This window comes from Phodopus roborovskii, unplaced genomic scaffold (genome assembly GCF_943737965.1).
Source record: "Phodopus roborovskii unplaced genomic scaffold, PHOROB, whole genome shotgun sequence".
NCBI classification, from domain to species: Eukaryota; Metazoa; Chordata; class Mammalia; order Rodentia; family Cricetidae; genus Phodopus; species Phodopus roborovskii.
In genome coordinates, this window is record NW_026126485.1 from 3338199 (window position 1) to 3356289 (window position 18091).

At 42.7% G+C, this 18091-nt stretch overlaps 1 protein-coding gene across 1 annotated transcript in view; it reads right to left on the minus strand.

The window, feature by feature from the left end:
- The window catches only part of Nid1 (nidogen 1), an 83138-nt gene that overhangs the window by 54429 nt on the left and 10618 nt on the right, over positions 1-18091 (minus strand). Inside the window, exons 2-3 of the mRNA XM_051194737.1 lie at positions 4012-4311; positions 2744-2970 (exon numbers count right to left, since the gene is read on the minus strand). Coding sequence (XP_051050694.1) covers positions 2744-2970; positions 4012-4311 — 527 coding nt within the window. The remainder of the gene's footprint in view (positions 1-2743; positions 2971-4011; positions 4312-18091) is intronic.

Sequence of the window (18091 nt, forward strand, 5' to 3'; positions counted from 1 at the left end):
TAGCCCCCGTTGACCAAACAGACAGGAAGTGCTCGGGTAACCTGTATCCATCTGAAACCCATTCATGTGTCTACCCTCAGCAAAAGCTGGTGTCCCAGAGGGCAGTATCTGCCATTTGCAGTCATCACAGAGCTCAAACAGGCAGGGACTATTTAGTGAGACTGAGTCTAAATAGACACAACACCATGAAGAGCTTACCTTCTAGTGACATCCTAGGACAACAAGGACTCTCAATGTCATCAGTTCATACTATTCACCATTTATGTGCCCCATCTCATGAACTAAGGTGAATAGAAATTCATTCCCCACTATTGTCTTTTCATTGTATGGAGTAAAATATACTTGTTTATGTTTGGTTGGGTAGTTGGGTTTTTGTTTTGTTTTTTGAGTTAGGGTTTCTCTTTATATCCCTGGCTGTCCTGGAACTCAGTCTATAGACCAGGCTAGCCTCAAACTCAGAGATCTACCTGCTCTGCCTCCTGAGTGCTTGGATCAAAGGAACATGCCACCACAACCAGTTAATGTATTTGTATATACATAAAAAAATACAGTTGGTTGGTACATGACTCTAGAGCTCTTTTGACCCCTAGAATTTCCAATATAATAAAACTGACCTTTCTGCCCAGTGGTGGTGATGCATGTCTTTAATCGTAGTGCTCAGGAGGCAGAGGCAGATGGATCTCTATGAGTTTGAGGCCAGACTGACCTACACAATGAGTTCTGGGACAGTGGTGGCTACATAGAGAAACCCTGTCTCAAAAAACAAAAAGGAAACAAAGCAAAAGTGACCTTTTTATGCTAATGAGATGACCAGTGCCTGAGTCTCTTGGCCAAAAGACCAAGAAGTTCTGCCCCTTCCAAGCCCTGCTCCATTCCTATCTACAGAGAGGAGGGCACTGAGCTTCTAATGCAGTCCATCACCTAAGGTCAATGAGGTCAAAGGCCACACATTATGCAACTTCAATATAAACTTTAAATGTCAGGATTTGGAGGTCCCAGAGTAGCCAAAAGAGAGCATCAGATCCCCTGAAGCTGGAGTTACAGGTGGCTGTGAGCTACTGGATGAGGATGCTGGTAACTGAACTAAGGTCTTCTGAAAGAGCAACAGGTAATTGCTGAGTTATCTGTCCAGCCTTCTGAAGTGATTATAACAATCCGGGGATAGTAATACTGGGGGCTTTTCTGAGCTCAGTAAGCTGTTCTAGTAAATTACTGATCCTGAGAATAGATAGGGTCATGAAAATTGATTTATAGTGATGTGGTCAGAAGCACAGGCACAACTGTAGGGTGTGGGCATTGGTAGCTGAGGTGGGGGCATCTTGTGGGGCTAGATGGTGTAGCTGTGGGGTCTGCATTGATTCCAGGCAGCTAGTTAGTGCCAGACCTATCTACTAAACTATAGGACACTTAGCCAGTATCCAGAGAATTGAGAATTGGTTGGTGTGAGGGGAAATCTGCATGGGCTGATCAACAGGACTGTTCATGAAGACAGTGCCACAGTTCAAAAAGCAAATGAGATTCAAAACCCTGAAGCATTAAATATGCTAAACACAGCAAAGTGACCCTAACCTCTAATTTTTGATCCAACATTTTTTTGTTGTTCTTGATTTCAAGATAGGGTTTCTCTGTTTACTAGTACTGGCTGTCTTGAAATTTGCTTTGTAGATTAGACTGGCCTTGAGCTCACAGAGATCTGCCTGTCTCTGCCTTCTGAGTGCTGGGATTAAAGGTATAGGCCACAACCTGACTTGATGTAGCATTTTAATAACTCTTGTGTACTTGTGACCAGAAGTATTCTTTCAGAAATTATGTAGGACATTTGGGGAGAGCCAGCTGTTAAATTTTGGGGAATTTTCCCAAACCAGTTATGAAACACTGTCACTGTAAGAAAATTAAATTAAGAGATAGGGGTATATGCTTACCTAACAGACAGGTACAAGGCCCTAGATTCAATCCTCAGAACTGAAATATACACATACACACATACCCCACAACACAGTCTAAAGTGTATGTTTTTAAAGGTAAGAAGTACTATTCCAGATGGCGGTGGGGCATGCCTTCAATCACAGCATTTGAGAAGTAGAGGCAGCCTAAACCTGGGGCGGGGAAAGGGCAAAACAAAAACACTAATCTTGGCTCTTCCTCTCTTTTGTCAAATCTATAACAGCTTTACAGGGAGGCTTCATTGAGTATGAGTGTGGTAAGGAACTGTTCCTGAATCAAGTGTGGTGGGAAATCACTCTTACTTTAGGTTCCTAGCAGAAGACAGCTTTGACTTGCCTTCATTTCTGACTTCAGACTCACAGGGGACATGGTAGACAATTTTTCATGAGGGTGCACTTGAAACAACAAACTATTGGGGCTAGAGAGATGGCTCAGAATTTAAGAGCATTAGTTACTCCTCCAGAGGGTCTGGGTTTGATTCCCAGCATCCATGTGGTGGTTCTAATACCCTCTTCTAATTTCCACAGGCACTGCACATAGACATATGATACAAAACATTCATATGCATAAATAAAAATAAAAACCAACAAAATATCTCTTTGTGCTGAATATATTCCCTAAAGTTCATCAGGAAAAAATACTATTTCATCATTTAAATATCTCTATATAAAATTTAAATCTACAAGAACATTCTTAGGTAACATAATACCTGTAATATTCTGTTCAGTAAAAACAATATACAATAATATTATAAAAATAGTATTTCCTAATGAAGAAAATAAGTAAAGAATATGCATACTTGGCCAAATTTTCAATGGATTCCCTGTCATTGGCAAATATGTTATAGGCTCCGTCACTCCTCCATAGAAATCCCACTAAGCCTTGGCTGAAGCCAACTATGGCGGGCACTTGGTTTTCATCCTTCTTCGAGAATGTTGTAAAGAACTGTAGACCATCTTCAGGATAAAGGAAAATGGCATAGGAGCTGGAATTTGAGGAAGCCAGAACAGCCTGGAACGTGTTTCTCTGTGAAGATGAGTTAAAAGTCAGTTACTGAAGAATACAATCACACTCTCAATGGACACTGTTCCTGGGCTTCTATTCTAGTAGAAAGGCAGTGGTACTCCTCCTCATTCCCCTGCAATTGGGAATATATAGTCTAAATGGAGAGGTGGATATATGGACAAAACACAGCCTAGTCCAAGGACAGATATTGTAACAGAGGTGCATACTACATGTAGGTCAAATGAGGATGTATCCATTCTGGGTAGAGTGGAGGTATGGGAGGCTCTTGCTGGTCACAGGAAGGTGTGAGCATACACACAGGAGATCATCTCAAGGATAAACGACAGTGTGCACAAGATATTGTGAGTTAAAAACATACCAGAACGAAAGAAAAAGCAGGCTCAAGGCAAATATAAGTGTTTGGTACAACTGCTGGAGGGGTTTCATGAGGTTTTAATGGGTTAGACCCAAGAAGCAGGCAAGAGCTCAGTGTTCTTGTGCCAGGCGATCTTCCAGTTTTGCAAAGCCTTATATGATATGTAGACTCATCCCAGACAGCTCCAAAGAGTGTTCTGTGGGATGCTATGTGTCCTACTGGGGGGCAGTGATAAGAGGAGGTATGACCAAAAATTTGGGGGATTGTTCCAAATCAATAAGAATTATTATGGCAGCTTCTTTACTATCGGGTTTTCTTTACTCGGCTGAGGAGTACTTTGATATCAGAGCCTGGCATTTCCTATTAACAACTTATCTATATAATAGAAGCCATCTTCCCATTATTTCTCAATTAAAGAAGAAACACACAGGGAATACCATGAAGCAATCCCCTCAAATAACTGGCTTTCTTGACATCATATACTCACACAAAAAGATTTAGACAGCCCTATAAGTATCTGGAAGGTACTGACCTGCAATAAACAACTTACTGTATTTTTCTCTAGACTTCCTGTTTCGAGGAAAATCATAGGCATAATGTCCATTGGAACAAGCACAAACCAGAAATCCAAAGACACCAAAAGTTCACACACCAGATACCTACATCTTCATCTGGGGTGCACTCACCTTGCCTTCCTGGGCAGGGCTCCCACTGGGCCCTCCATAGGGGGCCATGGACTCCCAAGTGACAACCACCACACTAGTGGGCTGGAAAGGAACCTCCGGGAAGCCTCTCTGGACATACTCCGCTGCCATCTGAATGATGGAAGGGGATAAGTCTTCTCGATAATACACATTCCCCAGACCATCTGTTGTGTCCAAGTCAGCCAGGAAAGGTGCCACTGAGCCGAAGCTGGGTGGGAAGGTTCCAGGATGTGATTCTCTGGCTGGAGGTTCACTCATAGCAATAATGCCATTTGTGGTGACCTGTAGGGAACCAAGTGTAGTTAGAGGGAATGCAGAGATAACTCCTCAAGGGTAATGTTAGGGTTTGATTTTAGAACAATTTCCAGCTGGTGGTCCTATTTTTAGAGATTGTGGAATGATGAGTAATGGAGCGTGGTTGACGGAAGTAGAGCGCTAGGAACAGGTCTTTGCTCCTAGCTCCGCCTTATTCTCTGTGCCCTCGTCAGCCACAATGTGAACAGCCTCTGCTACATGCTCCCATCACACAGACTGAGCAGCTTCACCAGGGCTCCACAGGACTTTCTCTGCCATGATGGAATAAAAGCCCCCTAGAACCATGAACCAAGCTAAGCCTTTCCTCCCTTAGTTGTTGCTATCAAGTACAGTGGTCAGGGCAGACACACAGGAAACTGATACAGGAAGTGACCACTCCCTCGGGCCTCTGTTGCAGTTGCCTATCGTACACATAATAAACAGAATGGGAGAAGAAGATGAGCCCATCTGGCAAGACCAGTATTTGCCTTCTAGATTTGATAAGCTGGCAGAGGGAATGTCAAACAGGAATCGTAGGACATGCATGCAGGGTGCCTGTTGTCATGGTATATGGGCAGGTGTCTCAAACTTTTCAAGTTTCCCCTCTGTGTCCTAACCAAAATGATGTGACAGTGCTTTGTTGACTGCAAGCATTATCCAAATGACTAACTCCATAAAGGCAATAAGCCTTCCACACAAGGATTGTGTTATACCACTATGGGTACAGAATGGGTTGGATACAGCCCTACCTTCAAGGAAACAGGGGAAGGGTAATACAAATGATAATAAAATGAATGTATTAAGTAAATCTACATGGGTTATCATAGTGTCACTAACCAGTATGACTAGCTTAGCATTTAGAATACCAGCTAATGGGTATTAACAGTTCACCACACTGCAGGCAGCATCTAATCCTGGGGGAAACACTAGAAGGCTAGGTGTTGTGGGATAATCTCTGTGTACACTGTAAAGATGTGTCACTCTGGTTGGTTTAATAAAAAGCCGAATGGCCAATAGCCAGGCAGGATTTCTGGGCAGGGAAGACACTGGGAAGAAGAAAGATGCCAGGAGACACAGAGGAAGCAGCATGAGCAATACAGAGTAAAGGTAAGCACATCATATAAAAGAATACAGATTAAAAGATATGGGTTGATTTACATTAAGAGCTAGTTAGAAACAAGCCAAAGCTTTCAACTGAGCTTTAATAATTAATAATAAGTCTCTGTGTCATTATTGGGGGGTCAAAGGTCCCAACAAATAAGTCCAGCTAGGTGTCGCTGATACCCATATTTTTCTAGTGGGAAAATTAAGTAATTAACTTGTCCAAAGTCACCATATATAATTGACATCGCTGGAATTCTAACCCAAACATCTTGACTCCAAGGTCAGCCATCTCAGGACTTTAGATGTAGTTGTAAGAATTCCTGCTTGACTGCACAAGACCTTGGGTTCAATTGCCAGAAATATATAAACCAGCCAATATGCCTGTAGGCCTTGAGTTCAATTGCCAGAAATATATAACCTGGTTATGGTGGTATATGCCTGTAATCACAGCACTGGGAAGGTGGCAGCTGGAAGATTTCAAGGTCATTCTTTGCTACATAGTGAGTTCAAGGCTAGCCTAGGGGCTGGAGGGATGGCTCAGTGGTTAAAAGCATTGGCTATTCTTCCAGAGGTCCTGAGTTCAATTCCCAGCACCCACATGGTGGCTCACAGCCATTTGTAGTGGGTTTTGACATCATCTTCTATCATAAAGGCATACATTCAGATAGAGCACTTATATACATAGAATATAATAAATAAAACCTTAAAAAAAAAGGCTAGCCTAATTGTCATATATATAGCAATCTCATACTCTCTTTTAGTTCTTATAGAGCATGGCCACTCTCATGTGTTTGAGAGGGCATGTAGAAGCCAGAGGTCAGATTGCTTTCCACTTTATAGATTTGAAGACAAGATCTCTCACTTCCCAGGATCTGGAAAGAAGGCTGGAGGTGTTGGCACTGATTCCAAACTAGGCTGGTAAAGGACTAGAACTTTAGAACTCACAGACACATCATTGATTTACAATTAATTTATCAATGTATTTGCTTATTAATTTATTGCAGTGGTGGGAATTGATGCTGGGGTTTCACACTCATGTGCTGAAGCGATACTCCCTCATTAAACTCTATTTGCAGTCTCTTGAACTTGTGATCCTCCTGCCTTTACCTTTCCACCGCCACACCCAGTTTATATTGGTCCAGGGGATGGAACACAGGATTTTGTGCATGCCAGGCAAGCCCTCTCCCAACTGAATTACATCCCCAGTCCTAAATGTCATGGTCTATTAACTCCTCAAGTGACATTTTCCATCACTTCGCAACAGTGAAACTTTTCTAGAATAATCTGACAGTCTGCAGGGATGGCAGTCAGGCAAGGCGCCTCTTGCAGCCCAGCTCTCAACATCTAACCTCCCCCAGCACAAACATCCCGACTGTACTGTGCTGGGGGGAGCGTGGGAAACAGCTCACTTTCTCAAGCAGACGCCAGAAGTTGGCCTTGACTGGATGCTGGTGGGAAACAATCCCATAGAGGCCCATAGAGGCCACATACAGGCAGCTCCCTTCTACAAGGCTGTTTTCAGAGGAATTCAAATTGTCCAACAATCCTGAAAACACTCCCGGTACCATCTATTCTTTGGAATCTGGGCACTGGAATGATTCTATTTTCACAAGACATGCCTGTCTTAGAAATCAAATTTCACATAAAAACCATGAAACTGGGTGACTACTTGAGGCCAAGATCACATAACTCTCTTTAGTATTATTACTGGGAAAGCTGTTTCTTCAGCCAGTTTGACCTTCAACTCAGTCATCTGTGAGGATGAAGAAAACTAAGTTCAGAGAAAGATGCTAAGCAGCTAAACAGCCAGGTTTCAGGTTGATTCCTAATTTTGAGCTTCTCCCTCTAAACTTTTTTTTTCCTTTGAGACATGTCAAAGAATAACTAGCTTGATGGACCAATGTTTCTGCCTGTTAAACATGAAACTCCCCACCCAGTGGGAATCCATGTAGCTACATTCTCCCACCTGAAGCAATAGGGACACTTGGGAACTCCCAAATGTCTTGATTTTGGTTTTGGTTTTTTTGGAGAAGGTTGTATGTATCCCAGGCTAACCTGAAACTAAATATGTAGCCAAAGATGACTTTGAACTCCTGATTCACCTTCCAAACGATGTGACTACAGGCCCAAGTCACCAGTTTGCTTCCAGTAGTCAAGTCACTCCCTGTACTGGCTCCCTCCCTGCACCCAGTGCTCCCTGTGCTGATGCTTTGGTTCCCTTGACCAGCTCATCCTGTCCTTCAGGCTGAAACAGCACTTGCTCAGAGAGCCCTGCCCCCCCCCCCCCCCCCCGCCCAGGACAGGCTCCTTTCACAGGCCCCTCTTTAAAGTCACTCTTCCCTCAGCCTGATCTCTGTCTCTGCTTCCTATTTTCTTAAGCCCTGTTTTCAGGTCCTTACCCTACACAGCAGCAAGGGGTCAGTGATTGTGTCCATCTTGGTCACTACCACAGGTCCAAAGCTTATACATTGCCTGACCCCTGAGTCCCCTTCCTTCCTGACTTTCTTCAGGGACCAGAAGTAAAGGACAAGATCTGTCTATGCAGGCTGCTTTGGAAATGCCTGGAGTGAGCTCCACTGAATCACACAGACCTGGCAGCCCTGCAGTAGTTAGCCCTTCAGAGCACATAAGGGAACCTACATGGTGAATCTCCATTTACAGGGTTCCCAGCACTGCATAAACCTGGGCATGGTAAGTCCAGCAACTGGGATCTGGAATCAGGAAATCAATAGTTCAGGGCCATCCTTTGCTATATAGAGTTACAGGCCAGCTTGTGCTACAGGAGAACCTGTCTTTAAAAAGAAAAAAGTTCAGAGGGGGCCTGAACCCCAGCCCAGAAGCAGCATCTCAAAGACGGAATTGAACACACAATGCCATCACCACCAACAAAAACAAAAATAACAGAAACCAGCAATTATTGGTCATTAATATCCATTAATATAAATGGTTTCAATTCACCTATAAAAAGACACAGGCCAACAAATTGAATACAAAACCAGAATCTATCCTTCTGCTGCATAAAAGAAACATACCTCAACCTCGCAGACAGACATTATACCTCAGAGTAAAGGGTTAGGAAAAAATTTACAATCGAATGGACCTAAAACAAGCTGGTGTAGCTATCCTAATATCTAGAAAAATAGACTTCAAACTAAAAGCAATCAAAAAAGATAAAGAAGGTAATTTCATACTCATCACAGGAAAAATCCATCTCTAAGAGAAAACCTCAGTTCTGAACATCTATACACCAAACACAAGGGCTCCTGCATTTGAAATTAAAAATTACTAAAACTTAAATCACTAATCAAGCCCACACACTAATAGTAGGAGACTTCAACATCCCACTCTCACCACTGGACAGGTCCACCAGACAGAAGTTTAACAGAGAAATAAGGAAACTAACAGATGTTATGATTAAAATGGACTTAACAGACATCTACAGAACATTCCACCCAAACACAAAAGAATATACTTTCTTGTTAGCACCTCATGGAACCTTCTCAAAAATAGATCACATTCATATTTAGTAACAAAGCAAACTTCAACAGATACAAAAAAAAAAAATTGGAATAAATCCCTGTATCCTATCGGATCACCATAGCTTAAAGTTAAAATTCAACAGCAACATTAATTTCAGAAAGCCCACAACACAAATACATGGAAATTGAACAAGGATCAACTGACTCACCACTGGGTCAATGAAGAAATAAAGAAAGAAATAAAAGACTATCTAAAATGTAATGAAAACATACCCAAACTTATGGGACACAATGAAAGCAGTGCAGGCAGGAAAGTTCACAGTACTAAATGCCTACATAAAGAAACTGGAAAATTCCACACTAGTGAATTAACAGAACAACTGAAAGCACTAGAACAATAAGAAACAAACTCACCCAGAAGGAGTAGATGGCAAGTACTAGTCAAATTGAGGGCTGAAATCAATAAAATAGGAACAAAGAAAGCAATGCAAAGAATCAATGAGACAAAGAGTTGGCTCTTTGAGAAATTCAACAAAATAGACAAACCTTTATCCAAACTAACCAAAAGGCAGAGAGAGAATATCCAAATTAACAAAATCAGAAACAAAAAGGGAACCATAACAATAGACACTGAGAAATGATCAAATACCTCAATATACATCCATCCACACTGAACCTCACAGAAGAGAAAGTGGGAAATACCCTTGAAGTCATAAGCACAGAAGACCACTCCTAAATAGACCACCAGTAGCACAGGCACTGAGAGCAACAATTAATAAAAGGGACCTCCTGAAACTGAGAAGCTTCTGTAAAGCAAAGAACATTGTCAACAAGACAATACGGCTCCCTACAGAATGGGAAAAGATTTTTGCCAATCCCACATCTGATAGAGGGCTGATCTCCAAAATATACAAATAACTCAACAAACTAGACATCAAAATACCAAGTAATCCAACTTAAAAATGAGATACAGGTCTAAATAGAGAATTCTCAACAGAACAATCTCAAATGACAGAATGTTCAACATCCTTAGTCATCAGGAAAATGCAAATCAAAACAACTCTGAGATACCACCTGCCACAGATTGGAATGGATAAGATAAAATGCACTGATAACAGCCTATGCTGGAGAGGATGTGGAGTAAGGGGGGCACTCCTTCATTGCTAGTGGGAGTGCAAACTTATACAGCTGCTATGGAAATCAATATGGCGATTTCTCAGAAAAATAGGGATCAGCCTACCTCAAGACCCTGCAATGCCACTGTTGGGCATATACCCAAAGGTGGCAAATTCACACCACAAGGACATTTGCTCAAATATGTTCATAGTAACATTATCCATAATAGCCAGAACTTGTAAACAACCGAGATGCCCCTCAACTGAAGAATGGATAAAGAAAATGTGGTACATTTACACAGTTGAGTATTACTCAGCAGTAAGAAACAATGACATCCTCAAATGTACAGGCAAATGGATAGAACTGGGGGAGGGGGTGAGGTGGAGGGCGGATAAAAAAATTAAAAAAAAAAAACTTCCTGAGTGAGGTAACCCAGACCCAGAAAAACAAATATAGTATGTATAATAATGTATGTACTCACTCATAAGTGGATATCCGACATATAGCAAAAGACACCCAGGCTACAATTCACAACCTCAGAGAAGCTAGACCCTCTTCCAGAAACATGGAAGCAGATGCAGAAATTCACAACTAACTATTGGGTCAAGTTCCTGGAGTACAGTCAAAGTGAGGGAGGAGCAATAATATGAACAAAGGAGTCAAGATTATGATGGGAAACCACAGAATCAGCTGACCCAAGCTAGTGAGAGATCACTGACTCCAGTCTGACAAATGGGGAATCTGCATAAGACCAAACTAGATTCCCTTAATATAGGTGACAATGGTTCGCCTGGGCCAATATATGAGGCCACTGGCAGTGGGTCCCAGATCTAACTCTAATGCACAAACTGATTTAGTGTAGCCCATTCTATATGGAGAGATACCTTGCTCAGCCTAGACACAGGAGTATGTGGGTGAAGAGGTGCCTCAGTCCTGCCTGATAGGGCAGACTTAGTAGACTTCCTAGGGGAGGCCTTAACCCTCCAAGGAGCAGATGGGAGGTGGGGAGGGAGTGGGGGAATTGGGAGGAGAGGAGGGAGGGAGAACTGGGATTGGAATGTTAAAAAATTAAATTTAAAAAGACAAAAAAGAAAAGAAAAAAGAAGGCTGTATGCACATGAAATGCAATTTGGCTATATCCTGATTTAAGTCAGTTAACAGAGAAGAGGACAGGAGAGGAAGGGAGGAAAGGGGAGGAGAGGGCAGGGGAGGGGAAGAGAGGGGAGGAGAAGAGATGGGAGAGGAGAGAAGAGAAGAGAACCAAGAAGCTATAGGCCAAGTTTTCATAGTTAATAATAAGTCTCTGTGTCAAGAAAGCCTGATGTAGGAACCCACAAGGTAGAAGGAAAGAACAGACTCCTACAGGCTGTCCTCTGACCTCCATGTGTGCTGTGGCATTCATACACACACGTAAGTGTAAACAAAAAGGTTTAATTAAAAGCAAACCTTTTCGAAGGATGCTCATATAAGCTGCTTGGCAGCAGATGTACTAAAATTGGAATGATGCTCATATTAGCATGGCTCAAAGATGGCATGACAATTTGTGAAGTATTCCATATTTAAATATAATAATAAACAGGCTGAAGATGTGGCTTAGTATATACTGCCCTTCCAGAAGACCCAAGTTTTAGTACCAGCATCCTTATCAGGCAATTTATAGCAACCTGTGACTCCAGTTCCAGGGGGATCTGATGCCTCTGGACCTCAGGGGCACCAGCACTCATGTGTGCATAGCCACTTACAGACACACACTCATGTGCACAATTAAAAATAATAAAAATAATTTTTGAGACAGGACCTCACTATATAGCTCTAGCTGATCTAGAACTCACTATGTAAACTTAGGATGGGCTAGAACTCATAGAGATCGTGAATGTGGGATTAAAGTAGTGTATTGCCATACCAGGCTAAAGATAAATCTTTTTTTGTTTGGCTTTGGTTTTGTTCTATTTTTTGAGGAAAGGTTTCTCTGTGTAACCCTGGCTATCCTGGAACTCACTCTGCAGAATAAAATATAATGTTTATTCAGTTCAAATAGGGCAATAATAGACTGAAGAAATGATTCCTTCTACAAGGAAATGTTAGCCGCCTCTATGTTGTTACCATAGATTTAGGTATCCCTGAACTGTTTTGCTTAGCTTTTTGGCATGGTTAGGTACTCTGTAAGTCCTTCCTCAATGAAGGCAAGGGCCATGTCAGCCCCAGAGGAAACTGCTTCACAACAACAATAATGAACAGGATTAAGCTAAAGTTTAAAAACCAGGGCAAGTGGTTTCATTAGATAAGCCAGCACTAAAGACCTGTCAGGAATTGGGCCTGGACTATTTATTATCTTTGATTGTGTTTTATTTTCTAGCTTTAATGAGGTATAAGGGACCCACAAAGGCATATAAATATATTTACAGTATGCAATAACTAGTACCAACTAACTTCCTAAAAAAGGTACAGACACAGGACCACACAAGGACACAAAGTACGAACGAGGTGGGGGAGGGGGCAGCAATAAACCTAAATAGACACAGTCAACTGAAGGCTCACAAGCCTGCCAAGAACACACCATGGAGACAGCATTCTCTTCAATGACCAGTGCTGGGAAAACTGGATATGCCCATATATAAGAATGAAAATGGACCCCTAGTTTGTGGTGCCCACAAAAATTAACTGGAAATGGATTAAAGCCTTAATTGTAAGCCTGAAACCATAAAACCCTCCTAAAGAAAACAGAAAAGTTCCCTGACGTTAGTTTTGAAATAAACTTTAGGGCCATGACACCCAAAGCACAAGCCACACAAGCAAAAACAAACATGTCCGTCACTGCAGTGCACTCCTTCTCCCCCAGGCCTCCCTCCCAACTGCTCAGCCCAAGGGTCAGGCACATCACTTGCCTCGGGCTAATGAGCAGAAGGTTGTGGCAGAAGCAATACCTAGTAATGAAAGTTAATCGAAAGTCACTCAGTCCTGTGGTACCCCAGCACTGCTCTAGAGTCTAGAAAGAAACAAATGTTAATGAAAGCATTGTGCAGGTGACACCAATGTTGTGTTCACCATATCCGTGTTTCTTTCAAAAACTACACTGGGTCTGGGGATATAGCTCAGTTGGTAGAATGTTTGCCTAGCATGCTCCAAGCCCTGGCTTTAACCTCCAATACTGTGTGTAAGAGATGTGGTGGTGTAAACCTGTAATTCCAGCATTTGGGAGGTAAACAGAACAGGATAGGAAGTTCAAAGCCAGCTCTAGCTACATAGAGAATACTAGGCTAACCTGAGCTACATGAAACCCTGTCTCAACACAAAACAGGGCTGGGAGATGGCTTCAGGTAAATTACTTGCCACATAGGCACTCCTACAAGGAGAAGATGGGGGAATTCCTAGAAACTCTCTGGGCAGCTAGCCTACAAGACACTTATCTCAAACAAGCTGGGAGGTGAGGTCCCATACCTGAGGTTGTCCTGACTTCATGTGTACCATGGCATACATGTGCCCACATTCATATATGTGCATATACACAGAGACATAAAGATTTTGAAAAAGCAAACAACAAAACATCAAAAACCCTAGTTTTATCATGTTTCTGAGAAAGCCCATCTGAAACACAGAATGCTAATTACCATTGTTATATTATTATTGAAATAGTCACTTAGTTACCTCCAAATAACTAAGTGGATGGAAGCCTGGCTTTTGTCGCCTTCATTTGTCTGTACTTTGCCTGAACACATGGAGAACAAGTCAATATCCTTAAGATCTTTTCTGTTGCATCCCTCTGGATTTCCACAACAGCAGACTCTCTTGGGACAAGGCCCTGCACCCAGAAGAGGGCAGCTAAGATGGTAAGGCTGTACTCTAGAGCAGGAGTGAGCATCTGGTAGGAGCAGACTGACTCCTTCATAAGGAATTGGACCACCTCACAGAACCAAAGTGAATACCATGACCAACAAGATCCCACACCTACACCAGGACTGTTAAAATTACAAAACTTCTGCTTCCTACTCTAATTCTTCTGTTGAAATCTAAATCTGACATCAACACCTAGAAGGTGGACTGGAGGACACCACACCCCTTTATCTGTCCCTCCTCCCAGTGTGGCCACATGGAGAGAGAAAAAACAAAAAACAAAAAAAATAAAAAAACTTTCTCTGCCTTTCAGCATTACTAATCTCTTTCATCTAAGGTGAATGGATGGTTCATCTTTTTGGGACTGCCCTAGAAATTCCAATGATAGCTTACCTCAGGCTAACAAAATAAGATACTTGATGACTTTGTATCATGAGTAAAAATTAATTCACTAAAAATCATCCATTTCCAAGTGTGTCAACAGATACAGCTATTGCCCTAGATATTGCTATTGCAGGATTTAACCCATTTCCTCATACACACCAAGCCACTTAGCTTTTCATCAGCTGCCTCGGGGTAACCCATGTCAATTATGTCACACACACACACACACACACACACTCTACATGGGTAACAGCTGGAACCACTTAGGTCTAATTGTCTCAACTCCACTGCAGAGGAGGTGGTCAGAGCCACTTGGAATGGAAGGGTGCTTCCTGTTTTAAAAGCATTTCCTGTCTTTTTTCCATCATTAATGTGAACATACAGACGTCAGGAATCCCTGAGGGCTGCAGATGGTCAGTGCATAGAAGTCAGAGTCAAGGTCCACATAAACACGGAGGAGAAGAGAGCTGACATGCATCGTTCTTGGCTCAAATGCAACTAGTGGCAGTCCCCAGGGTATTGTACAGTCCTGGGGAAAGGCCTCCTTCAACACGGTGTGGTTAGAAAACACTTAAAGTAGACGCAAATAAGAAACAAGAGTGCTAGAGAAACACACAGAGCTTTACAGGGCAGACAATGAAACTTGAAGAAAACAAAACTCCCTGGGTGGGAGGCGGTAGGAATTTACGTCCATTTAGAATAAATCATGGGAAGGAAACAAACATGTCTAGAGTGTGTGCTGAGTGTGAGGTCCTTTCCTATGGCTGAGCACATTTGTAAAAGTTTAGCACAATGGGCATTCCATTACAATTCTGCTATTCACACATATGTAATGGAGAACTGGCAAGCCCTTAACTTACATGTTCACACAGCCACTGGTGAAGCAACAGCCCACATCTGCAGGCGGCATACCCAGACAACTTTCTGTTTTTATGTAGCTGATTAGTTTAGGGTATGAAGCATAAAGGTGGAGGTTGCTTGGGGGACAGAAGGGGGGGAGTTTCATATTCCCAGATAGAAAGAGCTGGAAAATGGGAAGGGCCTATGAAAAGAAAAAACTTGGAAAAACAAGTCTAGGGAATAACTGAATCTATTTACCAGAGAGGTGGAAATTGATCATAGAGGTAAATATGGGGCTGGACTGGCCATCTGAGCAATACAGGCTCCTAGACCCTTCTGCCCCAAATCACAGACTCCACACAGTAATTCAAAGCAGACTCGAAGCCTACCATCTTAGTCTTTGTTTTATGTCTGTCTTCTTTACTTTGGCTCAGATTCCTGCTTGACTCTGCTACATAACCTATCTCATCCCCCTTCAAGGCTCAAAGAACAGAGATAGGTGGTTCTTGTCCTAAACCTACAGTCACCCTCATTTCCCAGAACAGAACGTCTCAACACTCCCCCACCCCCCACTAGAGGAGGACAGCTAGTTATCCATGAGAGTGATGCTGCAACATGGAGCAGAAGTGAGCATCTCCCAAGGAACACTTTGTCCCCTTAAGCAGTAAGTTGTTCTTTGGGACCACCTCAAATATCCAGAGTTGAGACAATGATCAAGGAAACTATGCATACTTCTTGCCCCAATTCCTTCTGTATTGAAGCCTAAAGCTCCAGCCAGTGGCCCAACTTGGGATCACCATTCCCTTACCTGCTCCTCTTTTCAATACAGCTACAATGAACATATCCCCACTTTGTGCTCTGCCATTACCAGTAGGTCTTTCTATTTGGTACCAAGAAAGGTGGCCAAGCTTCACCAACTGGAGCTGCCAAAGCCCTTGCTTTTACCCTAAAAATCCCAGTCACCACTCCTTCTATTCTGAAGCTGTTTGGCTCTGAGGATTCATTAAACCTTGTGAGGTGAGTGGGGCATCCTCTTCACGCTAGGCTTGAGAGCAAAATGAACTTCAGCTCCTCACTTGGCTGAGACCAGGCACTCGAAGTGAAGAACACTCCAGTACTACAGATTACAAATGTTTTCCATTAATCCATGAGCCAGAGAAATTGCCTCTGACTTAAATTAGAAATAGAAACAAAGGGATTACCAAATAAAGACAGGGATAGCCCCAGGTTACAGTCACCATTTGGTTTTGTTTTCTTTTGTTTTTGTTTCAACCTAACCCAGTTTGTGTCTAATGATTTTGGACCACTTGCTCATCTCTCTCTTCTGTGAGACTCTCTACCAAGGATGGCCATCTGTCACTTACAAATGGTTATTAGCCAGGCATTGGAGTACATACAGCTCTGTAAACTCAACACTAGGAGATGAGGCTGGAGGAGTGCCATGTATTCGAAACCAGCACATGCTACATAGTGAGTGTCATCCAACCTAAGCCAGAGGATCAAGGTCTTATATTTTGACTATCAAAGAAAAGATGACAAGACACTGGATAATGGCTCAGCACTTAAGGGTACTACCTACTCTTTCAAAGGACCCGAGTTTGGTTCCCAGAACCCACATAGTGGCTCACAACCATCTTGACATCCAGTTTGGGGGGGGGGTGCCTTCTCATCTCTGTAGGCACCAGGCAGTCATGTGGTATACATACATGAAGGCAAAATTCTTATACACATAAGACAAAACAAATCAATCTGAGAGAGAGGTAAGTTATCTTGATTCTTCCACCTCTAGAAAACCAGGGAAGAAAGGATAGTCCCTGTTCAAGCCATCATCTCTAGGGAGAGCTGTGTATTTCCTCAGCTCTAGGGTTCAGGCACCAGGCCCTCACCTGGGAGCCTGTTATTGTAAGAGGTTTGTAATTGTAGCTTCAGCATCTGGGGGGCAAGAGTTCCACAGTTTCAGAGGTTCAGTTCATTTTCACCATGGCATGGCTGGGAGCATGGCAGTATGCAGACCAATAGGGTGCTGGAGAAGTAACTGGGATTCCTACATCTTTCAGGCAACAGGAAGTCAACTGAGACATTGGGTAGTATCCTGAGCATAGAAACCTCAAGGTCCACTCCCACAGTGACACACTTCCTCCAACAAGGCCTTACCCACTCTAACAAAGCCACACCTCCTAGTAATGCCACTCCTTACGAGATTACGTGGGCCAATTACATTCAAAGTACTACAGAAGGTAGAGATCACAGTCCAGATCACAGTCAGGACTTGAGGGAAATCGGGGCAATAACTCAAGACAGAAACCTGGAGGCAGGAACTAAAGCAGAGATCATGGAAGTATAGTAATAACTGGTTTCTTCCCTCCCTCCCCCACCAGCATGGCTTGCTCAGTTTGCTTTCTTATATAACACAGAGCCACATCTCACAGGCCAATCTGATGGAGACAATTCCTCTCCCCAAGCAACTCTAGTTTGTGTCAAAATTAACTAGCAAATTATCCAGACACGAAAGGATACATTCCAGAAAATGGAGATCCATACAGAAAATAGGCTGGGATTGGGGAGGAGAATAGGAAGGGATTGCTAGACACAGGATTTGCCTTGAGGGTAATAGAAACATTCTAGAACTAGATATCCAGAGTGGTTGTAAAATTCTCTGAACAGACTAAAAGTCACTGAAGAATATGTTTTTGTTTTGTTTCTTTTTTGAGACAAGAGTCTCCCCACACAGTCCAGGATATCCTCCAACCCTTCCCTCCATCTCAGCTTCCTGAGTGCTAGGACCACAATAGTGTGTCTCCATACCTTCTTCGGCATACACTTTATTTATTGGAGAATGGGCACTCATGTACCATGCATGCCTGTAGAGTCAAAGGACAAATTTCAGAAGTCAGTTCTCACCTCCCATCATGAGGTTTCAGGAATCAAACTCAGACTGTCAACCTTGACGGCGTCCTGTCCCACAGGCCAAGTCATCCCACTGGCCAGAATCACATGGTTTTCTTTTTAAAGGT